We start from the raw sequence: 27,832 nt of genomic DNA on the forward strand, positions 1-27,832 counted from the left end.
ACTCCTTGAAGATGACTTGGGGAGAAATGAGATGTTCATATGAGAGGTAAGCGATTCCTTTTGTTATTTGTCCTGGAGAGGGTGAGGTGAATAAAACCATATATTTGAATGAATATAATTTCCTTCCTGTGAGTTAGACCAATCAGATGCTTATACAATGTGCCTAGACAGGTGTTCAGATAGGAAACTCAGGCCCAGCAGACCTCTCGGCTGGCTCCGAGTGGCACAGATGGGGAGGGCAGTGCTGTAGCTGGCACTCTGCTCTTGGCTTGTCCTGGTGCTCAGTGGATGGTGTCTGGCATAAGCCAAAGAGAAGCCTGTTGCCTCCTCTCTCGCGCCCTTCCCCAGTGGTGTCTCTCCAGGCAGTGGGTTCTGGGTAATGTGGAAGCACAGCTGTGTCTTCACCAGCCCTCCATCCACTCATCCATCCATCTACCTGTCCAGCTGTCCACTCACTTTTCTTTATCTGCTTCTTCCTTGTGTGTACGTACTTAGTGGCTTAGTTCACGTGCGCTTTACCTAGTGAATCATATTATACCTACGGTTTCCATCTTTAGCTAGATGTCACAGTTTACATGTCTAGGTTTAATGCATTCCTCTTCCTTGTTGGTCTGAGTATCTGATTTATTGCACAGTAGGTGTTACTTTTAAAAGGAAAATAGAATAACTTATTTAAAGTGGAAAATGTATCGTCGATGTATGACATGACTTTATATTTGTATTTGTTTCTTGAAGTATTAGGAAAGCAGATATTGATCATTTAATTGAAATTTACATTTTCCCCTTATTTGCTACAAGATACTGAGTTTTCTCATCTTCTCCTAATTTTCCTCAGAATAAAAACTAACTGTCTCACCTGATATTTTCTTTTCTAAGCAAATTCACTGTATCTTTCAGGTTATTATATCCGGGAAAAATCCAAGCAAGTCATAACACTGCTGATGGATGAACAGTTGCTGTATAAAGAGAGAGAAGTCGCATGTCGCACAAGACGGCGGACCTCCTATTCTATGTCATTCCCTAAAAGACCTCCTGGCACAGGGAGTTCACCCACAGCATGCGCTTCTGCCACCACGCCAGACCTTCCTGCTTCAGAGAAGAAGTATAAGCTCCTTAAGGTTGCGAGGCTGCGTAGTAAAAGTACGTATAATGAACTTGGCCTAAAATGCAGTAGATGTAGATGTTAAACATCAGGTTTTAGTACTAACATGTTCACACTGTGCTGTTCTGCACTTACTATCAGACTCGATACCACAGACAGCAAAGCGGAGACTGTTATTCAGTAGAAAACGTAAGACTTCTCTGAATGTGATGACTGGGGTTCCGCTGAAATGTTTTGGAGTTTAAAAGGCATCAAGCTAGTGACTACTCCACGGCACATGGTGATTCATTTGGGAGATTTTACTAGTAGCTAGGATGTGAAGGGAAACTACTTTCCAGGACCGCGGACCTGGTATGTGTGCCCTACACCGGAGTTTTGAAAATCAGGAAGGGACATTTTCTGCAACGTGCTCCGAATTCTGACAGTGTTCTGAATCTCTTCCAGGACAGTGCCCGTGTGACATGACCCATTCCCAAAGCTTTATGTCTGAACAGCTGAGCTTTTGCAGTAGGGGGACTTATTATAATAGAAATCAGTAGGAGAAAGAAAGTAATTTTTCTGCCATATTTGCTAAAACACTAAGGAATGTCACTGTGCCCTAACTTCTCTGGTACAAAACTTGCTGAAAAGCTTTGAAAAGGCACTGCATTAATTTTAAGTTGTATGTTCATGAAATGTGACTTCTCTGAACTCTGCGCCGTAAGTAGTGAAGGTCTTATTGGCACAACACACTTGCAGGAGTTTTCAAAGGTTCACCTCCCAGCTGTATCGCAAACATGTATTAAGCAAGATTCTACAGGTGTGGTAGTCCCCACTCAGTTTTGCTTTCTGTGGTTTTAGTTAACCTGTGGTCAACCAGAGTCCAAAAATACGTACAACGAGATATTTTGAGAGCAAGAAAGACCACATTTACATAACTTTTATTAAAGCACATTGGTGTAGTTGTTCCATTTTATTATCAGCGGCTACTGTTCATCTATTAGCACGCGTAATTTAAAAACAAAACGTTATCTTAGGTGCGTACAGGAAAAAATACATGTAAGGGATGGTGTGATCTGCTGCTCTCCAAAGGGTGGCTGCTGTATACAATATGAATAGATAGTCCAAATGTTACTTGAGTATGGACATTTGAAAAATCTCCATTTTTTAACGGAGCAAACTTCTGCTATTCACTACTTGCCTGAGTCAGTTTACACTTAGTTTACACTTGGAAGGACTGGTACATAAAAAGATGGACGGGGTAGCCTTTGTCATTCTAATGAAAACACTGCTCCGTGCTTCTAGAAAGACTGCAACCCCTTCCCTTCGGCTGGCTCCCTGTACCTTTTGAACTACGTCTCCAAAAGAGAGACCCATGCTGAAATTTTCCCATGGAAGCCTTGATTCAAACTGACATGAAAAAGGAATACCAGTGAAATAACCAATTATGACTCATCCAGCGTCTCCTTACCCCTTTGGTACATCTCTGCTGCATCTCTTGCTATTCCTTTCTCCATCCCCCCTCTTCATTATAAATGTATAGTTATCACATTTATTATTTGAAGTCTGGCTGCCTAGCAGAAATTTGGAGCCCACAGTAAATAAATCAAAATCTCTTTCATGTTGGAGCAAATATTCCAGTGACAGAGACAGACGGGCATAAACACATAAGCAAAGTTGACATATTCTAAAACATTATGTCAAATAGTGGCAAGTCCTCGGAAGAGAAGGAAAGTGGGGTCAGGAGACAGAGAGTGATCAGGGGTTTACTTTCGGAGGGGTAGTGATGGAAGGCTGCCTGGAGGGAGGTGAAGATTCAAATCGGGACCTGAATGAAGTGGGGGAGCAAGGCGTGTTTGTCAGGGGTGTTTCAGGCAGAGGAATAACAGGTGCAAGTGTTCTGAAGCGGAGTGAGCTTGTCATGCTTAGCTGAAAGCATGGAAAATGAGTTCTTAAATTGGTACAAGAGTAGCTCAACTCTGAGCCATTTTTATGATTCATACAAGGAAATCTAGTTTATTGCTTTTTAAAATTATCCAAATGATATTCTCTAGCTTTGTAACGTATCTTACTAGAGTGAGCTCTGAATGACTTTTGACTACTTAAAAAAAATCCACTTTCAAATGAAAATTTACTACAATGTTTTAATACTACAAACATGTATTGCACACCAGCTGACGATGTGCCAACACCATTCTAAGCAAATGGAATGTGTTTCTGTTTTCGTGAAGGTTATATCTAGCGATGAGCTCGCACGTCCGTTTCAAGAAAAGATGTTAAAGAGAGTTTTGGTCAGTGATCTTATCACTCAAGTGAATCTACAGTAAGAGTACTATTTAAAGTGAATGTAAGTTTGTTAAAAATCTGTTACATTACTTTAAAATGTCATTTACCCATTACCATTTATGCACATTTATACTAGATCTGTAAAGGTGTGTGTGTGTATTCCAGAGTAAGTGAGTTAGGCAGGCTTAGTAATACTAACTCCACATAGCATTGGAATCTGAAGCTGTATTTTAAAGGAAGAGAGGAAATTGACAATGTGGGGGTGTGTGTGTGAGAGAACTGTAGGAAAACATACTGGGTCATCTTCAGTGAGACAGGAGAAGCAGCAAAGGAGAACTTGGAGATGGGTGGATCACTTAGAAACTGGCACACCCCTAAGTGATAAAGGCCACAAAAATAGTGATGGCTTAAACATTATAGGACTTTTCTAAAGTAATACAGAGCTAGGCATTCTTAGACTGTCATCACTCTTCATGTATTGAGGAACCAGGGCTCTTTCTGTCTTTTCACACCATCAAATACGTGATTCCGTTTCATGATCCAAGCTACTGCCTGAGCGCCCGCCACCACATCTGCGTTCTCACCAGTACCAAAGAGGTTGAGCACATGAGTTTCCTCCTTTTTAAGGACACTTATTGACATTGCTCATAACATTTTGACTTACATATTGCTTCCACTTAGTCACATGGAGTCTTCTAGCCACAAGGGAGGCTAATGAAGGTAGGCTTTCTAAGGGACAGCCACGTATCCGATGAAGAGTCTATTATTAAGAAAGATGGGGAGAGTAAGTAGAAAGGACAGCAAATAGCCCCTACCATAGTGGGAAGAAATGAAAATAAGAACTGAATTCATCATGGTAATACATGGTTACTTACTAAATGGAATAAAGAATATGAGCTGGAATATGTAGAAAATGTGGGCAGATCGTTGAGGTACTAGCACAGTTTATAGGGGACATCATAATCAGTATTTGGGAATTACAATTGTGATGACTAGCAACTAAGAACCATTGTAGACCTTAGAGAACAGAAGGGATGTTTAGCTTAGTCACAGACTTTAGCTTTCTTATTACTGACAACAGCTGTTGGGGGAAGATAATTCTTATTGCTTTGTATAGAAATGAAGAAGATAGGAATTGGAGGGAAGATTGGTAAGAGACAGTTGTTTCAACCAGGTATCTAGGACCTGCTCCAGGGTTATTAAAGTGAGGGAAAGGTAATGTTTAAAGAGAGGATGGAAAGAAGAAATGGGGTGATAGACTGGGGAAGAAAGAGAAATGGAAATGGCTCTAACATTTGAATTAGGGAAATGGAGGCCGCTGATGATGGCATCTTACAGGTAAATTTCCATTGGAAGGAATTTGAAGATGTCTGTCAATTGTTTAGTTATAATGAAATGTAAAACTGAATGCAGTGCTAGAAATCTGATTCCTGGGCTTGAGGATCTAGAGCAGAAACAGCTGTGCCAAGCTTCTTTGTAGTAAATTAGCGAGGGAGAGGAGGTAGTTTAGAGGACGCGTTCCTCACACTTCACTACTCCGTTTTTTCTATTCCTGATGTTTCCCCAAGCTTTAATTCTAGTAGATAGCTTGGGTGGGTTTTGGTTACGTGGTTTTGATGTTTGAAGGGAAAGAGGAGCGGAGGATATTGATGCTCGCTGGCACAACAGCAGACAGTTATAACTCAGCTTTCCTGAGTTGTAAGCATAGTTAGGTTCTTTCTTTCCTTAGAAGTAGTGGGCATAAAAACTACCCCCGGGCCAGCAAAGCATCCCTCCCTTGGTCATCTGGTCTTCCCAAAGAACTCTTTAGTAGTTTTCCTGGCGAAAGAACTTTCCCTCGGAGCAGGAACCTGTGGTCTGTGGTAACATTCTCTAGGGTGGAAGAATTTCACATGAATCCTACATGATTATTGTTGGACAGAAAGTGACGTCGCAAAGTAGTTGTCATGTTTTCGTGATGCTACTTCCTCAGACATTTTGTGTCTGGCTGAGAGTCGATGTGGAGTCACACTTGTTGCCTTCTCACGTCCAGGCTAGACAGCAGGGCTAACGCTGCACGTGGTGGTTGCTGCTAACACGTTTTCATTGATGAATGCCAAGCAGTTGTTGTTGTTGTTTAATTTAAAAATAATTACACACAAAAAATCAATGACAACACATCCCTATGACTCCAAACCAAACACTGTTAACATCTTAGAATATTTCCTTCCTGTCTTACTTTTCTTCTTTTGTTGTTGTTTCAGAAAATAATATAGGCTCACTATCAAGAGTCAATCACTCCCTATTCCATTACTGAGAAACGGTCATCGGTAATATCAGAACACAAACACTAGGCATCTTTCCATAAGTACATAGAAAAATATGTATGAATAACTGGAGGCATTATTTTTATTAACATGGAATTATATTAGGGTTTTTCTTAAGTAAACATTTCAGGTCAACTTCTTGCAATAAGACCATTAGGAGTGCCGAAAATACCTTTTTTGCACAAAAATCAAAAGTGAGCATGGCATTATTTGGAACCCTTCTGACTTCACAAAAGGTTCAGGAAGTCTCCAAGGAGCGTTCTGTGCAAGTGTTTAAATAAATAAAATAAAATAAATTTTAAAAGGGCGTCGCATGTGCTTGGGGTCATCACACAGTGCGCCTGTGTGATGTGGCCGGTCACAGCAGGGTGGACTCGCGCAAGGACGTTGTCAGCAGTTAGGAAAATGGGGCTGGGGCCTGCCTTGAGCCTTCGGGAGGAAAGCTTGGGATTACCATCCTGACTCCAATATTTAGGGCACTGAGTGGCACTGGGCAGCCCTCTCTGCTAACAGAAAGCTCACTCAGTTCACTAGATAGGTGCATTGGGCTCCTGCCAGTTAAAATTAGAAATGGATTGCAGAGAATATATTTAGTCCCCCGAAAGAGGTAGATATTGGAAAGGTCAGACATGATGTGAAGCAGCAATGAATTTAAATATTTAAATAATGCAATTATGGTACTTAGGAGGAAATTTATAGCATTCAAATGCATATATTAGAAAAAAGAAAACTCTGAATAACTTTCCACCTTAGGAAACTAGAAAACGAAGACTAAATAAAATCCAAAGTAAACAGACGAAAAGAAATAATAGGAATTAGAGGCCAAATCAAGGGAGATGAAAACAGGAAAGCAAGAAAACCAAAAACTGGTTCTTTGAAAATTTCAATAAAATTGATAAAGCTTTAACAACTGACTATGAAAAAAATGGAAGCGGCTACAACTTAGTAATACCAGGAATGAAAGTGGGGACATCACTACAGGTCTAAAGGACATTAAAGTGATAAGCATTTTATTGTGAAAAACTCTGTGCCCACAAATTCTATAACCTGGATGAGTGGGCCAGTTCCTTGAAAGACAACTTGCCAAAACTCACAAATGAAATAATCTAGATAGACCTCTGATAAAGAAATTGAATCAATAGTAAAGTAACCTTTGAAAACAGAAAGTACCGGGCCCAGATGGCTTCACTGGTGAACTCTACCAGACATTTAAGGAAGAAATGATACCGACTCTCACTGCTGCGGCTGCTCTGGGATGGCATTATTTTGAGGCAGTGGAGACTCGGAGCAACCAGGTTCCATAGCTTTCCTTCTTGAATTTGAATTCTGAGCTGATTGTGCGATCTCTGACACTTGAAACATTGTATTGTGATTTTGTCTTCTGTAAAATGCAGCTAACACAGTCCCTACTGCAGAGTTGTTGGAAGAAGCAAATGGGTCAATATAGATCCTGATACTGTGGAATAAACATGACTGTTACTTGCTCGGATCTCTTTAGTGATTTCATGACACCCCTTCTCTGGCACTCATTTGTTACGGAGTTGTTCTTTGTGGGCTGTTTCTTGCTTTGCCCATTTTCCTGCAGCACTGAAGAATGGGAGAGCTCAGGTCAGGCCGTGTGCAGTCTCCTTTCGAACCCTGGAATCTGCTCATCTTCTGAGTTGTACAAAACCCAGCTCATTCTAGTTGGGAAATGGATCCTATGCCCTTTGGGTGGGCGATACCCCTGAGTCTCTGGTCACCCCCCTAATTCAGTGTGAAACTGCGGCTTTCACTTCCACTGACGTGTCAGCATCTTTATTGACTCACTGTTAGGCCAATTTTTTTCTTTAGCTATTTGCTTTGTTTCAGGCGTAAAAGTGGAAGAAAGTGTCCACGGTTCCCTTTTTTTCCCCAGATGTGGATGACAGACTCAGAATCTTATCAAAGCTTCTCAGTATCCTATTTGAGGGTGACATTTCCTCTAGTGATAGCTGTTTCCATGTTAGGCTGATGTTGTACATCTTTTCTTAGTTTTGCCTCCCCCAGCATCGCCCAAGCAATGGGTGATGAAAATCCTGCTGCAGCCTTCTGCTGGGCAGCCCAGGCCGGCGCCGGAGGACTTGCCCCTGAGCTGGTGGTGAGTGTTGCTTTCTTCTTACCTCTGTTGTGACTAATACAGTCCGTGAGCGTGACTGTTGGCCATTCTTCTTAAGATCTCTGGCAGTGTCTCAAGTTTTGTATTTTGACATAAAATGGCCTTAAGTCCCTTTTTAAGATATTCTGAAACAAAAGTGGTCTTACTATTTCAAATTTAAAAAAGTGGTCTCACTATTTCAAATTTAATTCTTCAAAACTGTTTTAAAATCTCTGCTTTCTTGTTCTTTGTCCTCTTTATGTTTTCATTTTTTAACAAGTCTTTCCCCAGCTCCTCTCAGCACACGTTGGACATCGCTCACTGGTCACGCGCCCGGTGTCTGTGGTCGATGCTCTGGTGTTTCCCAGACCCCTGGCTCAGGATCATGCTCTTGGCTGCTGGGAGGGCGGGCAACTCAGGGACCTTCTCTTTGTCCTTTTCTGGAATTCCAGCAGCTGCAGAGAGCCCTCTAGCCCAAGTGACACCCCAGAGAGCCCTCTGACTGGTGGGTGTGCTGCTGACTTCCAGGCAGGACAGCTCAGGCTGCGGCTTTTCTCTTGGCCCCGTCCTGCCACTCTCCCTCCTCAGGCCTGTTTCTGAGAGCAGCCCTGTGCCACACACACGTCCGAATCTGTTTTCTGGAGGGCCCAATCTATGACAGCGTCTTTTCCTCTACATTTAAAGTACAGGGCGGCCGTGATATGTGTGCAGATAAAGAATTATAAAGCAAGTGGGGCAAAATGTAACAGTGAAGTTGGAAGAAGGGGTTATGGGAGTTCTTTGCACTATTTTTGCAAGTTTTCTGTAAGTCTGAAATCACCATAAAATGGAAGTTTTAAAAAGAGGACAAAGTTTTGAACAAATTCTTTCAATAATTTGAGCGATTATTTGAAGATGCTGAAATATAACTGCTCCCAACCAGTGATATTTTAAACACTTCCAAACTCATGATTCTTCAAAAAATGAGACACAAACTTCATCATGATGAGACTTTTTATATCTTATCACTTCATTAGCCCACTGAATGTTTTCTATGATGGATACATTTGTTTATCTTTAAAAATTAATTTTGTCAAGCAAATGACTTCGTTTACTTGAACTACAGCTGCAGTGACACCGTAGGATACCACAGCGTTGTCCTTCAGATGCTCGACAGTAGGTGGTCCAGTTCAATTTGTTCAATTTACAGAGATCTTTAGCTCCAAAATACGCGCGTGCACTTTTCAGTGTGTGAGGGTTTGGGTGTCAGTGTGATATCTCATCTAAGAACTATCACAGCGCTCACCAGTTCTGCTTTGTGGTATTATCAGAGGGGCACAGACTCCGTGAGTTCCACAGCTTCTCTCTAGATGGTTTCTCCGCAGTACCTGCAGTCTTGGTATCGAAGCATTTATCTTCGAATGACTCAGTAGCATCATTTCCTGTAGCATCTTCACTTTTTCCTTTGAGGTTTTCATTCACATACTAGTCCTTCCTTGTGACTTCACAGCCTCAACTGATAAATAGCTAATGATACCAGAGGGACTTAGTTTCCACTAGAGAACTAACCCCTTGAACTTGCTGGTAAGACCCAGAAATAAACATTGTGTAACCACCTAATTTAATTAAGCACACCTCACTTCTGGTTCTGTGCTGCTACTAAAAAGTGTCTCAATGAATTTCCAGAGGCTCACTATATTCTAACTGCCTTCCTGCGTGCCCCGATAAGGTTATTTAATGGAGGTTTGTAACATTTTACTTCTAAGTGAAAATGAATCTCTAGATATGGAACATATTTTTTTTCACAATTCTCATTATTCAAAGTTATTTGAGTTATTCTCATTATTCTCCGTGTTTTGAATTCCTGAAGTTTTTGTTTGTGTGTGTTAAAAATCTAAGGCCTTGCGATTCTGAGGATAATTTATTGCATAATGTTAAAAGAATGAGCAGATAGTCCCTGATTAAATCACATGAAAGTACACAGATGATCTAATCCTCAAACCATTATTATTTACCAGCATTAATTATAAAATCTCTAAGCCCCAAGTAAGCTCATTTTCATGAATCATTTTCATGTGAAGTTACAAGAAATGAACAGAAAAGTAAAGTTCTTCAATAGGCTTGGAAAAGACCACACCTGTTCCTTTTACCTCTGTAGTTCCTTCTGCTTGGAATAATCTCTCCCTCCAAGTGTACGGAGATCCTCACCATCCTTCAAAACTTTGTTCAGATTTTAATTCCTATTTGAACTCTTTATGATTCCTTAACACTGATTTTTGTCTTCCTGAGAGTTCTATTCCTAAAGTTAATGAAATTTAATTTGTGTGTGTGTGTGTGTGTGTGTGTAGAAGAACTGGAGTGTAGGTCACAGGTGCGGGCAGTGAGTGGACTCCCCAGAGACAGAGTGGGGAGCAGAACAGGCGGATCCACTGAAACACACTGCGGAGGGGAGCTGGGGAGACAGGAGAGGGCTGCCGCGCCCGTGGGTCCCTCCCTGGCTGGTGAGTGAACCAGGCCGCAGAGGTGCCAACATGATCCATGTGCTGAGACTTAACCCCTAGGTCACCAGGGAGGCCCTACTGTTAGTGAATTTAAGGGTTTCTGGCATGTAATTATTCTCTGATTGTTTCCTTTAAGGCTGTCTGTTGGACTTCCCTCCCTAGCTTAGCTGAAATCTTTTTGAACCTGTTTTCTTGCATAACCACATGATTTTGGAAATCACATGCACATTGTAGGGTCACATTGTAAATCCTTAGATATCTTGAAGCTAACATGAAATTTATCATAAATAGTTGCACAGGATATCGTTTGAACTACTGACGTTAAAGAAAACAAAACTGTTAGAAAAGTCTAAATAAGTATATGTAGAAGACTAAAAAATTTTTATAATTTATGCTTACATAATTCATTTGGAAAAAATACATTGCTGTCTCTAAAGGTTGGAAACTTTATACCCTTCCTTTTCCTTGAATTCACATTTCTATTTCATATCACTTCCAGAACTTTATCCTAAGAGTATTTTTTTTTTTGCTTGGAAGTCTTCTCTACATCAAATGCATATATAAATTGAAGTTATTATTCTAATTATTCTGTGACCAGAGGCTTTCAGTGGTAAAATATTCCTTCTAGAGTGACTTATCCTTGCAGTCTCTTAGTACACAATTGATCAACACCACACAAATGTGTGTTATATGTTTATAAATGTGTATGAAGCACGAGGAATACAGTTTTATTAGAAATACATACTTTTTGTTGAACTGTTCATTAGCCCACATGTGAATATTACTTATTGCTAGAAATAATCAGCATTCAGCATAAGGGCTGTTTCTGTTTTACATTTTCTAGATGTAAACGCTCAGACGACTTGTTCACATAAAATTGTAGGTGGGAGGAAAAAGTGCTTTATTATAGCAATGTCAGTCAAGGCTATGAATTCCCTCCAAGTAATATGCCAAAAATTATATGGTGATTTATTATAAAAATGTTTTTTCATCTCTTGTCAACTGTTAACTTGATTAGGTCTTTTCTTCAGTGTTGTTGAAAGCCAAGGGTTGGAAACACCCCACTTAGAAAAAGATCTGTTAAACAGTCATTAGTAGTAATTTGCTTTCTCAATTTCTGGGAATAATACCAAAAAACCTTTACTAAAATTTATCAGATTGTTTGTAAAAGTTATACCTGTTATACTTCAATTTAATTTAACATACTCAAAAAGTGTGGGAGAAATAAAAACATTAAAGTACATTTGTCAAAACAATAATTTTTAGAGAAAATGATTTCATTGAATTGTATACTTTAAATTTATTTTTATCAACTTTTCAGAACTACACATTTAGTTCTTTAGATTTTTGGAAAATATTTACCACATAAAACCTAGTTGACAAAAACCAACCCTCATTGTCAAAAGAGCCAGCCAAATTAGATTGAAACATTTTTTCTCTGCATAGAAGAACTGGGGTACAAGCCAGAGGTGCAGAGGGGTGAGAGGATTCCCCAGAGACAGAGTGGGAGCGGAACAGGTGATCTACGGAAGCACACTGCTGAGGGGACGGGAGACAAGAGTGGCCTGCTGCGCCCTGTGGCTCACTCCCTGGCAGGGATCAAACTTGGGCTGTAGTGGTAATCAAGAGGCTGAGACTTAACCCAGAGTGAAACTTTCTTAAAAAAAATAAACAACTGGGCCCTCCCTGGTGGCTCAACAGGTTAGGCACAGCACTGCAAGCTGACTGCAGCCGCTTCAGTGTGAGTTTGATCCCCACTGGAGGTGACCCCCATGTTGCGGCAGACCTCTCCTGTCTCCCCGCCTCTCCCCTCAGCAGTGTACTTCATGGATCTGCCTGTTGTGCTCCCCACTGTCTCTGGTCTGTCTCTTACCACCCCTGCACCTCTGGCCTGTACCCCAGTTCTGTATGCATCAATAAATAAACCTTAAAAAACAAAACAAGACAAAAAAGTTTTCCGTTATTCAAACAGTGTAAACAGTGATGTCAACAGACATCACTGGGCAGAGTCAGCTCCGCCAAGCTGGAGAGCCCAGACAGCCTGGTGGTGCGCTTGTTGTGTTGACGAAACAAGGTGCCCCTGCTCGGTGCTTGCCTTGCTTCCCCTCAGGGGACTCTTGCTTGGAAATTCTTTGACAAGTTAGGGGGTCAGAGGCATATGACATTAAATGAAACTTGTCCATGGCCCTGCTCTCCCCCCCAACCCCCCCCCAATGCTGTACTACATGTTAGACGCCCCCGACACCCCTGCGGGAATGAAAACACCCCGTTCGTTGTGCTGGGCTTTTCCAGGAAAAGAGATGGGTGTATGACAGGAGTTTTGAAGCTGTACTCTGGGATTTTGAAGCCTTGACTTCCCCATTCCAACCTGCTTTTGTTTTGCCCTCTGTTCTCACCTATGCACAGCGGGGATTCTTACGCATGAGGCCTACCAAGGTGGGTAAAGAAATGTCTCTTGTCTTAGAAAGTGGGAGAAAACTAGGAAAGGGAAGCAGGTAAGGACTAGCCTGATGTTTCTACACACTGGCTTTCTCACGTGTGTGGCTAAGGCGTAGAGCCTTGCCGTAAGCTTGTGCACATCTGCTTTTTGAAAGAAAACAGGTTGTGGGTCGAGCCGTCGATTCCTTTAAAACTGTCTAACTGCAGCTAGCCCTTGGAAGGCCTTTAAAATATCTGTAGTGGATGCCTATACCAGTTTGAAATAGTTTTCTTTACTCTTTATTGTATCCAGCAATACACTAACATATCAGTAAGACTCATACTTTTGTTTCTAGTATTTAATGTAGGAAGGAAAGTGCATTAAGACAATAAAAACACTAAGTAAAAATACAGGCAGAAGTAGCTTCTTTTCATTGATATATTTTTATGTTATTTTTTTTAAAAGATTTATTTATTTATTCATACAGAACTGGGGTACAGGCCAGAGATGCAGAGGGTGAGAGGATTCACCAGAGACAGCGGGGAGAACAGGCAGATTGACAAAGTACACTGCTGAGGGGAGCAGCGGGCGGGTCAGGAGAGGTCTGCCGCGCCATGTGGATCTCCTCCGGGGCAGGCGGGAATCGAACTCATGCAGAAATGGCTTTAGCTTCTTAGTGCTGCGCCACCAGGGAGGGCCGTAATTTAAAAAAATTTTATTTAAAGATTTTTCCTAACCAAATCATCTCTGTGTATTTTGATTTTACTTAACAACTCAGGAGATGAATTCCCATTGTAGTAGTATGATTCTTTTAAATATTAATTAGAATAACTACAACTGTTATTTCTGCTTTGCTGAAATTTTAAGTTTCACATTTTCAAACTATTTTCTTCATTGTGTTTACCTTATTTTTATTTTTTTTAAGTTTCAGTTATAAAGCAGAAAGATAGAATGGTTGGTAAAATAAAGGACTAGAATTGAAGATATATTTTAAAACGCCTGAACTTGCCAATTACCAGGGGATGTATTTAAATAATCATTCATTGGTAACTACTGGCACATGATACATGTATTTTGTCTTTGTAGATAAAATGACTCATCCAAAGTGATTAACTTTAAAAAAAAGTGAACTAATGTAAAAACATCATTATTTTTGCCAAAGTAAAACTCTTAGTGTTATGTTGTTGGCAGAAAACGCTTCCAGGGCAGGGCTGAAGCAGGAGCAGTGCCCAGACACCCCGCCGCCCAGTGGAGCCGAGCCGTCCCCGGAAGCGCGACCGCTCAAGGTGAACGCCTGGAAGTCGACAGAGGTGAGTCCCTGGATACCCCGGCTGCTCCTCACGAACCACCACGGCATAGCCTCAGTCAGCACTAATGTCCTGTCGCAGAGCTCTTCAGGGTCAGGACCTCACAGGGCTTAGAAGCGCGGGGTCCCCAGGGCCGGAGGCCTGAGACCTTCTTGCCTTTTCCGGTTTCCCGTGTGGCTGCTCTTTTTGGGTATCTTTTGTCATACACGTTTTCAAATAATAAGGTTAAGTCATCAATTTCCCTTACAGTTTGTGTTTTTCGAAAATCTTCAGACTTTTATCCTTGTAAAATAAAGATCTCTGATGTTTTTCTTCGAAATGTTCCGCTCTACCCGCCCTGAAGTCGGGGGTGGAGTAAGATGGCGGCGGAGGGAAGCCGTTGGTGCCGCCACCAACCGGCTCACCGCTGGGTGCGGCCAGACAACGCGGGGGAGCACCGGCCGTGGGGAACCCCAATAGGCAGCAGAAAGGCTCAACAGATAGTCTGCCTAGACAGGTGGGGGGAGCCCGGCGGCCCAGTGGCTGGTGAGGCCAAAACTCGGGAGACAGCTGCCGGGGCCCCGAGGCAGACGTTGGCCGACACCATGCTTCCACTCTGTCATTTCTTTTCTCTATGAGCAAAAGTCTTACATTTTGCTAAAATGTCATTTATGCAGTGGAGTCATCTCTATCAACCCTTTGTCTAAAGAAGGCCGTGTGTTTTCCTCAAAGTTTCCACAGTTCTGTTTCACATTTAGGGCTAGAGCCTACTTTGAATTAATTTTTCTATTAAGGTGTGAAGTGTAAGTGGAGGCTCTTTTAAAAAGTTGCGTTTCCTGGCGTTTTCATGCCCGTGATGCCCAGTAGCTCCAGGGGCACTTGCTGAGAAGACCGACTGTCGCTGCATTTCCAGTGGGAGCGCACGCGCCCCTCCGGCCCCCCCGCCCCCCATTCTGAGAAAACGACTCTGGTTGTCTTACGATTTCCCTTCTGTTTATTTTAATTTTCTTTCGTTGGTGCTTTTTGTCTGGGTATTAGTAGTACCCTTTACATATTTTTTCTGTTTCTTTGGGCTTTTTTCCCTCCGGACGCCCCGTTTGGTCTTGCAGCTTGATCATTGTCCTCAGTTGTACCCATCCGCGGCTGCCCAGCCCACCTGTGTGCTCTACTTTGACTATTCTGTTTTTACAGTTAATATTTCCGTTTTAGTCTTTTCATTGTGTGTGTTCTTGTTTGGTAGTGCTTATATGTTTCCTTATCTCTTTTACTATGTTTATTAAGCTTTGAAATGTTTTGGCCCATTTTTTCTGTAATTCAGTTTTTTATTTTTACTTTGAATTAATTTTGCTCCTCAAATGGTATCCAGGAGTATGACTGCTCTGTCTGCGATTGCTAGAGAGGTTTTTCTCCTCAAGCCTTTCAATTACATGTGGAAAGAGGGAGGCCGAACTCCAGTGTGGAGAACCCTCCCATAAAAACACCAGAGGTCATTCCCCATTCTAATGATCAATTCCTCATTCCTCATTCTAATGATCAGTGCCCCAAGTTATCCTCACCCTTAGCTCCCTGAGAAGAGGTAGATTTAGGGAGAGACTCTGTGAACACATCTGTACTCCTTGTGACACATCTGTCCTGGGGATTGGAAAAGGGTGGAGAAGCTTCTTCCCAAGTGTGGTCAGCGCCCATGGATGGCTGTGGCCTCCTTCCCCCTCAAGGCCTTTGCCCTGACCTTGCACTGGGTCCTGGTGGTGCTCCGGCAGCTCCCAAGTGGCAGCTGGGAAATTCTGCCCGCCTCCTCCTCCTAGCCTGCTGGGACACAGGCTCCCTTCTGCCCCGCTCACGCTCATGCCTGCACCAATACCTCTCCCTCAGCCCCTTTTCCCCCAACATACACCATTCAGAAGCTTCTCCGTCTCCTCAGCAGCCTCTCACGATTTTCTCCTCATTTTGATGTTGTCCCTTTCTAGTGTCTCCAGGGAGGGCACCACCAGGACCCAAACCAGACCCAGCACTTGCTCATCCCCACGTCATTCCCAGCTCTCCTCAGACACACACACACACACACACACACACACACACCCGGCTCTCCTCAGACACACACACACACACACACACACACACACGCGGGCAGCCTACTGTGGTTTTGGCGTCTGTCGCTCTTGAATGGCACGCAGGCGCTGCTCCCTTGGGAATTGTCTCTGCTTAATTTTTACTAGGTCTCTTAGGGGGTACTTCATCTCTCATTTTGCATGTCTTTCAGTTACTTAAAATATTTTTTGTTTCATTCTATTTCCATGCTGCATTTTAAGTAATTAATCAGCACCATCTCCCAGTTCATTTTTTCTCCCTTCATCTGTGCTCACTCTACAACTTTTCCTTTCCACTGAGTGTTTAATTTCAGTAAACACTTCCAGGACTCCCATTGCTTATTTATGCCCACTTGTATGTATTTTGTCTCTGCCTGTTTTTGTTTCTTGCTTTATTATTCTTTAAATTAACATTAAATTGATGTTATCGATTTCAGTACCTTTTGGAGGCCTGTAAACATGCTCAGTTTTAAATACGTCTTAGATTTCTGAGTTTCACTCTGTCAGCAGTAAATTCAGTTTTCTTCCTGTGTTTTGGAATATTGGTTTTCAGTTCCTCTTGAGAGACCCACATTTTTTGTTTTTGTTTTTAATCTTTCTCTTTCTGTGCTCTTCCTCATTCTTCAGTCCTGCCGCCCAGGACTACGAATCCGCTTTTAGGGTTTCCTCAGGCAGCTTGAGGCTCCTTCCTTGTGGGTATCACATCAGAGATCCTGCCCCTCCGCGCCCTCCTTGCTCCTTGGGCTTCAGTTCGCGTCCTCTCTCTCCCTGGACACAGTGCTTTTAGGAGCCATCTGCACGGGCTGTGATTGATGGCAGGTCCCTTTGGCTACCTTCATAAGAAGGCGCCCCAGGGCCACACCCCATTTGAAGAGGGGAGCCCCCGCTGGCTCCTCCTCTGGAGGGGGGGGAATCGCCTGCAGCCAGGACTTACTTGCCAGGGGTTGAGTTGCTCCTGGTTTCCTCTGCATATTTTGGCATCAAAACCCCAAATGTCCAAGTCCCAACCTTCTCACCCTATTTTCAAAAGTTCAAGCAAGCTCTTGCCAGGAAGGGGTTCTTGTTTTTGAACATGACTGTGTCTTGTTCATTTTCACCTTCGTATTTCCTCTCTTTGCTGTGTATATGGAGGGAGGGAACCATCTATCGCCAGTCTGACCCTAGAACCATCCTCAGTGGAAATCTGTTCCACTCCAGACGTGATCTTATCCAGTCATTTGTTTTTCGATTTGGTGTGTATTTCTCCTACTAGAAGGGAACGCTCCTTGAGAGCGTCACCGACTGTTACTGGGTCTTATCTGTTCCTGACTCTTCAGTTGCCACAGTTTCATCAGTGAAGAAATGATGAGTAGTAGGCACTCGACACTAACTTCCTTCTCCATTTCCTGTTCAAAAAGCTTGTTTGGGGTCCTGCTCATTTTTCTGTTGAGTGCTCCTGCACTGTTCCTAGGAAGGAGGTTGGAGTTACTCCTGGACCTTCTGTTCCCATCCCCTTTTTCCACCCCCATTACATACTGGATTTACCTGATTTTCTAGCAGCTCAGAGAAGTACATAAAAGTTCCTGTTCCTTAATTACATAATAACTCACTGATTGAAAATATGTAGATCATTTTAAAAGAGATGACATTAAATCAAAATGATTTTTAAATTTGAGATCAGTTTCTTTGCTGCTGGTGACTTGAAAGGGGAAAATAGACAAATACTCTGATATGATTTGGAGCCTAATAAAGGCATAAAATGCCACCTAGATATAAACACACACACACTTTTATATACATATACTTTGGAAGAACTGTGATTTACATCGGTCCACGTCTTATATCAGTGAGCAAAAAAAAAAGGTGCTCTTTCCTCAAGAGAAATGTAGTGCTGTATTTTCCTCTCAGAGCATCACTACATCCCAACACTATTCCATCATAGCACTGACAAGCGTCTCCTCTTGTTACCGTCCGGATGGTTAGATACAATCCAATGTGACTTCTTCAGCAATCTGCTTTCGTAGCAGAAGGCAAACCTCACTGAGCTGAAGAGTAAATCTAATTGCTGTTGCCAAACGTACTACATCTACATTAAAATTCTCATGTTCTTAACATGGAATGAGAAAGAGATATTGTCGATTGCTTAGGCAGAATGAGGAGTGCTTTAAAATACCTTTTAAAATGTTAAAATAGAAATTTCTTTAATTGTTCTCTTTCTACAAATGAAAGAATTGTCTGAAAGCAGTAAATAAAAGTCTTCATAGAATAGGGCTTTCAGAAGGAGATGAGTGCTTGCCTGTGATGAAATTCAGAAAACCTTTAAATTTATGACACTTAGCAAGAATGTGTTTTCTCTCCGCACCTTGTCCAGAATTTTTATTATTAAATTTGCTAATTAATAAGGCTATTTGTAGCTTTTCATCACCTCAAAAGACCTTCTTTGCCTATTTGAGGAGATTCAACAATGAAGTTATGATTTTTTCCATCACAGTTGTTGCCATAGCAACAGATAGGGATGCTATGAATTGGCGCACACAAATTAAAGCTGACCAAAACCTTCAGTCTAGTTCAGTTACTAAATTGCTAGTGATGGAAGATAAATGTTTATTTCCTACTGGCTCCGTTTGTTATTTTGCTAGATGAGGAGTAAATCATTTTTATCCTTGGGTTTATTATTGGCATATCACTTATTATATTTGCAAAAATTTGAGCTCATCAAAGTTGGTAGAGAAATGGAAATTACACTTACTCTAATTATGTTCACTCATCATCCCTCTTTTCTGCATCATTTACTTTAGGCTTTAAAGTCCTTTTTTATTTTCAAGATTGTACTTTCATCCTTTTTAAATTAGAAAATACTTATTGAAAAAGGTTTCACAATATGAAATAGTAAAGAGTGAAACACAAAGTTTCCTTACTTCGTTATAGTCTTTCAGTTCCTTTTCTCAGAGGCAAAATTACTAACAGGTTTTTATGAAATTTTGGGGGGGAAATTTTCTGCGCCCACATATCTCTTTTCTCTAAATGTTTAATGTCTCCCACATGCTTTGAACAAAAGCATCTTTCTGTTTAATTCTTGCATCATTCAGCATACCTTGTTCAAAAAAATAATTTTTTTTTCTAACTTCACATCATGGACACATTTCTCTATCAGTGCGTATGTCGTGCTGTGTTCTTGGCTTGTAAATGAATCTGAATTTCTCTAACCGTTCCCTATTGCTATCACTTAGTGATGCTTCGTGTTTTTGTCTATTAAGAGCAGTGTTGCCACAGTGACCCTTGTATATGCATTTTTATGATGCTGGTCCCAGAAGTGGAATTGCTAAAAGGTTGGTTTATTTTTAGTTTTGAAAAGTCCTGCCAAACTGTCCTCCCTGAAGCTGTTCCAGTTTCGACCCATCCACAGCGTGTCCCCAGTCAGTCTCCAGGCCTCAACCTCTGCAAACCTGAGCACTGTCAGGTTTTTACATTGTTTTCCAGTCCAAGAGCCAGAATTTCAGTTTTCTGCTGTACACATATGTAAGATTACAGCACTTTCCCCTGCTTGTCAGGCATTTATATTTTTTAACCATTATCCATTCTTGTTCTGGTTATCTTTGTTTGGTCTCTCATCTTTTTCTTATTTTCTAAGAGCTATTTGTTAACTAACTGGCCTCTTTACCTGGGTCTGTATCGATGCGTGTTAGCTTTCCATTTGACTTTCTCTCTGTTCGGGGTTTATTTTATTTATATGTATTTTGCTTCTGTCAAAGAGCAGCAGGTCACTCCCGCCTTTCTTCTTTACTCCCACGCTGCTGCTGCCACAGCCGGGTTCTGACGCTGCGCCATGGGCTCCATGCATGGTGTAGGCCAGAGGTTTGGGGTGAAGGGAGAGTGGGGCGGGGGGGGGGGGAGAAGATTCACCAGAGATGGAGTGGGGAGCAGGTACACCGAAATCCCCTGCTGAGGGGATCAGTTGATGAGACGGGGGAGGTCTGCCTTGCCATATGTGGGTTTTAACTCCCTGGCTGGGGATCAAACTCAGGCTGTAGCAGTGATAGCTCTGAGACTTAACCCCTAGGCCACCAGGGAGGTCCCAACAGACTAGGTCTTAAAAGTTTTAGGTTGGCAGCAAAATTGAGTGAAAGCTACAGAGATTTCCCCATCTACCCACTGCATCACCCCCATGAGTGTCTTTTACTGTCAGCCTCCTACATCAGAGCCGTCATTTATTTTAATGAATGAGCCTCCATGCAGACTTTATTAACACTCAAAGACTCTAGCTGACATAGAGGTCATTCCTATGTATAGTTTACATAAAGGTCATGGTGTATATTCTAAGGGTTTTCACAAACAAATAATGGTATATATCATTATAATTTCATAGAGAAAAGCATCATTGTACTCAAAGTTCTCTGTGCTCCACCTGTCTTCCTCTCCCCGATCACCCCAGCAACCCCGGATCCTCTGAATGTCGCCATAGTTTTGCTTTGTCCAAAAGGTCATATAGTCGGAGTCATACAGGACAGTGTTTCTCAACAGGCTCCTCACACTGAGTAGTGTGCATTTAAGACTTCCCCGTGTCCTCTCATGACTGACAGCTCATTTCATCCTAGCTCGAATACCATGCCTGGGTCCTGTGCTCATCCAACAGGTTTACTAATCCATCTGCCTACCGAGGGACAGCTTCATTGCTGCCAGCATTTAGAAACTATAAATAAAGCTGCTATAAACAACTCTGTGTAGGTGTTTCTGTGGACATAACGTTTTCAGCATCTTTAGGTAAATACCAAAGGGTGCAGTTGCTAGGTGAGGGTAGATGGTGAGAGAGTGTTTCACTTTGTGAGAAACTACCTTAGGGTTTTGTGTTTTAATTTTTTAAGTATATATTTAAATTTTATCCATCAAAAATTTGTGTTAATGTATGGAGAGTAGTAGAGAGTCTCCTTACAATGTTATTTTTACAAAGTGATACTTAGTTCTCTCCATTTAATTGTTGAATTATCCACCTTTCCTTAGTGATTTGAATTGTGGTTTCTATCACATAATAAAATCCCATTTTATATTTGAGTCCATTCCTGGACTTTCTGTTTATTTATACTAAAGGACATCTAAAGATAAACAACAACATTTCTGTCCCACAGGGGACAGAAAGAAAAAAATAGAAACTGGATTTCTTTGCCTAAACCACATGTCCAGGATAAAGAACTCAACAGTTAAAACTCACCAGTCCAATTAGGAAATGGTCAGATGACAAGAAGTCGCTTCAGCAAATACAGATGGCAAATAAGCAGATGAAATGACTTCAGCATCCTCAGCAATATCTCATTTAAACAGACCTCAGAGTGGTTAAAGTGAAAGAGTGGGAACATCACGTGCTGATAAGCTCGTGCCAGTTCTGGCCCCTCCTGGTCTGCAGGGAATGGAGGCTGGTCCAGCGCTCTAGAAACACGGCGCAGGTCCTCACAACACTGGACGTGTAACTACCATCTGATCCAGCAGTCACACTCGTCTCTCCCAGAGCTCTGGAAGCGTATTTTCATACATATCTGTGTTCACAGCAGTTTTATTCGCAATAGATAAAAACTGAAAACAACTCAGATTTTTTTATGGGTTAAATATGCTTACTCTGAGCATCTATACCATGGATACTACTTGGCAGTTAAAAAAGGAGCAAGTTATTGATGCACAGAACAACTTGGATGAATCTCCAGGAATTATGCCAGTTGAAAAAAGTCAGTTTCCAAAGGCTACATCCTGTATGATTCCATTTGTATAGCATTCTTCAGATATCAGAATTACAGAAGTAGGGAACACATGGGTAGTCACGGGGGGCCACAGGAAGGATCCTGACTGGCGATAGACATATCCTGTATCTTGACGATATCAATGTCAGGGTTCCAGGTGTCACGTGGTACCGTCATCTGGTGAGCTGTTTACCTGTAGGGGTGCACTGTGAACTCCCAGAATTGGTTTTTCTTTTTGTGATTGAAGTTCCTGTTTGAAGCGTAGTGTCCAGGGAGCCCCGTCAAAGGCTTCCTTTCAAAGAGAGCTAATGCCGACACCCCAACGGCATTCCTTGTGTTTTGCAGACCCTTGTTGATTTAGGTAACAGTTTATTTGGGACTGACTGTTGTCTCCCGGTTTTTCCTTCTGTTTCTTTTTCTGCGCTTTAAATCCCCACTCTCAGAATTTGAAAGCACCGGTAAAGGTTAAGTCCCAAACTCAAAACCCCCCATCCTCAGCCAATACAAGCAGGTCTCTCCTTCCCCCCACCTCACTGTGGCTCAGGTGTGCTGTGTAATTTCCAGGTCCTCTAAGTACCAAACCTCCATTTTCCCCAAAGTCCTGCTAGTTATTGCTCTGGAGGGCATGTTGTAATCATAATTACCCTCAGGGTTGAACTAGAGGTAATGTGAGCAAGGGAAAGCTTAGAAGAATTTGACCGGATTCAGGTGAGAGCCCAAAACATCTACTCTTTAAAATTTTATCACTAGCCATGACTGACAGTTCGGGAAACCGGGTACAGGAAACACAGGCCTTCTGTGCACTACTTCTTACAACTGAATGTGGACCTACAGTGATTTTGAAGTGAAAGTTGAATGATAAAGAGGGGCAGACCACTTGGGAAATGGTTTGGTAGTTTCTGACGAAATCCTGGTGAAGTTAAAACCTGTTCGAAGCTCTTGCCATTCTCTGCCCTGCAGCAGTGGCCCATAAAAAGATGTGAACAAGAGTGTTCATATCAACTTCTTTCATCATAGCTGAAATCTGGAAGCAACTCAGATGTCGATATGCAGGAGCTGGCTAGATGCGGCGTGACCTACCCACGCAATGGTCTCCTTCTTACCAGGAAGGCGGGATAATGGCCCCTGGCATGGGCAGCAGTTAATGCCCCAAGCAAAACTATTGCTTGTGTGCACAAGATGTCTTCAGCAAGGAAGGGAACTCCCAAGGGTAGATAGTTGCCTACACGTGGGGAGCACCCAAGAGCACCACGATCGTGTGCGAGTTCTTCAGTCAGTCACCGTGTATGTGTGTGCTGGCGCTCACGTTGTATCTTCATAAACTGTCCATCCGTCTGTTGCAGCAAAGGAGGCAGTGAAATTAACTTCGCCCGACTTTCATTTCTCCTCTCATTTTCTGTAGGACCTGATAGTGTTTTATGAGGATGAACCCAAGCCACTTCTGCTGACAGTTCCGCCTTCCATTATCTCATCAACTACACAGTTGTCGGAAGGGGAAGCAGACGTCTGTAACCTCTGGGATGCAGGTAAATTGGTTAAAACTAGGAAGTTTACTCAGAAACATGGATAAGAAAGACTGCACAAGAATTGTTTCTTGTCAGGTTTTATTTTGTGAAATATAGCAACAATAGCTTTAGCCTTGATCATGAGGAACAGGACTAGCAAGGAGAAATTCAACCTACATTTTATTGTATTTTTTCAGGTTTCATGTTTTTTTCTTTATTTTGCTCGCCCGTTATTCTCTTTCAGCAGTTAACTGTAAACCTTAGATCGTTTCCAAATTGGTAAAAAAGGAGAAAAATAATTTTAGTTCCTTTTCTGGTTTTTATGGACTTCGTCGACATTTTCCAGAAGGAAACACTGGACAGAAGGTGTGTGGTATCCACAGGTGGGTTCGTCACGTCTTGAGTAGTTGGTACTGGAGAAAGGCACCAGACAACAGATCCAGAACTTACCTCCAGTAAATCACACTATCAGGGCCAGTCCAGCAGATCGGCTCTTGAGCCACCCCTGTCTGTTCTCCATGAACCTTAATTTTCAATACATTTTTCCTCTCAGTTTTCTCAGAAAAAAGGATGAAAGCACTTTTGCCAAGATGAGACCGAAGTATGCTTTTTAGTATCATTCATGCCCTTATATACCTTGGCTTTTATGTTTACCCAGAGAGCCTTTCCCTGGCCGCAGTAGGGGTCCCAGTGTGCTAAGCTTCATTTCTCTTCCAGTTTGGACCATGGGTGTCAGTTTCCCTCTTACCTAGATCCCCAATATCTAAAATATAAAATTGTAGTTTTCTAGTATAGATCTGTTTTACTAGTTCATGTTTATAGTTCATAGTTTTCCTGTAAAGCCCGTCATGAGAAAACCAAGTTGTGGGTTACAGTGATATTTGTAGCACAGTGCAGCTCTGGTCACATGGATAATGAGTTAGAAGTGGTTACGTGTTTTCAGACCGCTTGCTTTGTTTTAGAACAAAAGTCACGTAAACGGAGCCAATCCAGAAGTTTGAAACAATTTCTTGAAGCTCCTGAGTGCCCCTCCCCCCCAAACAATTTTTAAATAGGCTTTATTTTCTAGAGAGGTTTTAGGTTTACAGAAAAATTGAGCGGAAGGCATAGAGATACCCCATGGGACCCCCAGGGCTCAGCTTTCCCACTGTCTGCACCCCGCAGCTGCTGCAATCAGCCGGTCTACACAACACGTCTTTGTAACCCAAGACCATAGCCGCGTGAGGGGTCGCTGAGTGTGGTGCACTCCACGGCTCTGGGCAGATGCCTCGTGACACACGCGTGCCACGGCGTGGAGCTGCTGGATGTGCCGCTCTGCATGCTTGCCCCCTCCCCAGTTGCTGGCGGCCCCTGATATTTTAACTGTCGCCATAGTTTTGCCCTTTCCAGAAGGTCGTGTGGCAGTCTGCAGCCTTTTCAGATTGGCTTTTTCACTCAGCCATATCATTTAAGCTTTCTTGTGGCTTCTCATAGCCTGACTGCTCATTTCTTTAGTACTGAATAGGATACAAGGGTTACTGGCCACTCGCTAAATAGACAGCTCGGTTGTGTCCAAGTCCGGGCAATTATAATTAAAGCTGCTATAAATATCCATGTGGAGGTAATGCGTGGGCATGACCTGCCCCTGCCGGCGTGTTAACACACGTGAGACAGCATAAACGGGCAGCAGAGGCCGCCCGTAAGGCAGAACAGGCAACGCGTCTCCTAACCATCCGCTGGGTTAGGGTTCATCTCAATTGAAGAAGCGCGTCTTCTTCACGCCAGTCACAGATCTTGCTAAATTGCAGTTCTTAGCACATTTCACATCCCAATTTTAAAACTTGCAGCAGTTCTGCCAATGGGTTAGGTCTAATTTTTAAAACACTGTTGTTAGATTTTTCATAGTCTGGCCTCACCAGCCTCCTCGGCCTCTCCGCCCTGTCCCGCCCGTACTCACGGCGCTCGGTGACCCTCCGCGGTACGTTCTTCTCCTCAGAAGGTCTTTGCTCTGGCTGCTTGGCTGCATAACACGTTTCTCTAAAACTGTGGCATGAGATAGCCATTTATTCTCCTCGTGGATTCTCTGGGTTGGAACTAGGACTGCACACAGTGGGGATGGCTTGTCTCTGCCCCTGAGGTGTGACAGGGCTACAGCCCCAGAGCACAAAGGCTGAGGCCCAAGTCAGCTGAAGCCTCCTAACTCGCGTGTCTGAGGGCTGTTGCCGCTCTTGGCAGGGACCTCTGCTTCTCTCAGCGGGAGCTCTCGGTGGGGCCTCTACCTGGGAGCCAGTTTGGGCTTTCTCACACTGTGAATCTGGGTTCCACGCATAAGCACCCCATGAAAAAACCCAAATTTATAGTTTCCCCTCGTTTGCTGCAGATTTTTTTGAGTGGTAAGTCATGTTTGTAGCATAAGCATTTGTAATGAGATCAGGACAAACCTCCAGCGGATCATCTGTGGCCTGGCTACGTGTGTAGACACACTTATGTTTTAGCAACTGTTGAATTTGTAGAGGACCTTCCTGGGAAGCTGTGGGCCAAGCTAGGTTAGGAAGTGGCCTGAGTAACAGGAGCAACATCGGCAGCCCGAGCTCGGTCTCAGGCCCCGAGTGCTCAGAGTGACTCTGGCTGGTAGAAGAAACACGGGAAGATAACGAGGCCTCTGTTTGACCTTGGGGATTTACTTGAGCGATTAATCAATTGGAGCTATTAGCAAAACAGGAAGGGGAGGGAGGCTTATGAGAGTGACGGGCCTGTCAGGCCTGGGGTGTCAGCATTTGCATTAAGAGAAGTCCTTGGGCCATTTTCTAGATGGTGTTGACAAAGATTCCAGATTTCTTCTCTTTTCATTAGAGACGCTGGTTACACATGATGGTCAGGATGACATGTACCCTTGAGGTAGACCCTCGTGGACAGGTGTCAGAACAGTTGCTCTTTAGAACCCCCAAAACCCTGTTCTTTGGTTGATGGATTTGTGCTCCAACAGCAATGCTCCAGTCTGCTGGGAGCAGATTCTTACATGCACTTCTCGGAATTTCTGTTGGTAAATTCTGGCCAGTTCACTCATTGATCCTGCTTCTAATGATTTTGGCAACTTTTGCCCAAACAAAAATGAAGTGGGCACATCACCTGGCACAATGTCATGGTCCACCTCCTCTTCCGCTCCTGGGGCTGCCGCATTCTCCCCGGCCTGCAGTGACGGGAGCCCTGCCCCGCACGGCCTGACCCGCATGGCCCTGCCCCACTCAGCCCGCCTTTTGGGTTTGCTTCTCGTGACTCCCACCCCTTTCCTTCACTGTGCATGGCCACGCTCTTGAATTTCATGCTTCTCGCTCCTTGATTGTCGTTATAGTTTTATTCCATATGTTAATGCGACCCTAAGCAATGTAGTATTTCGTTTTAGGCTTTAAAAGGAAGTGAATTCATTCTGACTGTATTTTTCTGTGACTTTCAGTTGTTACTCAGTAATGTCCTTAGGCTCATCGCTGTATATTGAAGGCTGTTGTTTATTTTCACAGCTGTATGATACCTCATGCCAACATGTTGTGGAATGTACTTACTTGCTCTACTCTAGACTACCATCATCAGCAGTGTGTCAGGTTTTTGTATCACAGACAGGGCTGTTCATGAACACAGGTGTTCAGGACTCTTGGTTCTTGCAGACATGGCTCATATCCAGGAGTGAAAATGCTGACGTTCAATATGAACATGTCAAACTAACCAGATAATGCCAGATTGTTCTCCAACGTTCTAGTTGCTCTGTGTCCCCACCAACCCTTGACATTTTCGTTTTTAAAAAGGAAATCCAATCATGTACTTTGTGTTTTGTTGTCCCACCTTGGCATACTGGGTAGCCAAGTCAGCGCCTCCAGTCAGTGCTGAGTGGAATTATGGTCAGGTATTCTCTGTGCTTGGCCCATATTTATCGCAAAGATAATGATTGCGCTTTAAGACACAATCACCATGTAACAGGCTTACTTAGATGCATTTTCACAGGTCTCCACTGCTAACTTATTAGCAGTTCATCCTGAATACACATTGTATTTTCTCTATTTTTAGCCTCTATATTAATGGATATAGATTTTCTTCTTTGAGCTGTTAATTTTGTAAATTAATTGATTTCCAAATATTAAAACAACCTTGAATTCCTAAAATAAACTCAGTTAGACTGTTGCTGGTTTTGATTGATCGATGTTTTGTTTAGCAGTTTTACATCTACAACCAGGAGAGACATTAGCCAGAATTGCCTTTTCTCATGGTCTCTGTCATGTTTTGAAACTGAGATTTTGCTGGGCCCATAAGAAGAGCTGGCAACTCTGTTCTCTGGAGTGGGCTGTGTGTGGCTGTCTGGGAGGGGAGGTGCAAACTGATGGGGCATCTGTAGCACTCATGGTGCTGGCAGAGGGCAGCAGTCGGGCAGGCAGACTGCGCGCCTCCCTGTGGAAGCAAAAGATTTCTCTGCAGCGGAAAGGCCCGAGAGAATCAACCCACTTTCCCTGGAGAAGGTTGCCAGGCTCGGGGTGCGGCACAGGCACCTGCTCTCGGCAGCCTGGGCATTCAGCCGTGGCCCACCGTCTTGGCG

The 27,832-nt window shown here is 42.9% G+C and overlaps 1 protein-coding gene across 1 annotated transcript in view; it reads left to right on the forward strand.

The window, feature by feature from the left end:
* Window positions 1-27,832, forward strand: part of ENTHD1 (ENTH domain containing 1) — a 66,250-nt gene that overhangs the window by 10,108 nt on the left and 28,310 nt on the right. Inside the window, exons 2-4 of the mRNA XM_004676439.1 lie at window positions 898-1,140; window positions 13,880-13,998; window positions 23,169-23,292. Of these exons, the coding sequence (XP_004676496.1) occupies window positions 898-1,140; window positions 13,880-13,998; window positions 23,169-23,292 (486 nt within the window). The remainder of the gene's footprint in view (window positions 1-897; window positions 1,141-13,879; window positions 13,999-23,168; window positions 23,293-27,832) is intronic.

This window comes from Condylura cristata, unplaced genomic scaffold, assembly GCF_000260355.1.
Source record: "Condylura cristata isolate star-nosed mole 26May11 unplaced genomic scaffold, ConCri1.0 scaffold00004, whole genome shotgun sequence".
Taxonomy (NCBI): domain Eukaryota; kingdom Metazoa; phylum Chordata; class Mammalia; order Eulipotyphla; family Talpidae; genus Condylura; species Condylura cristata.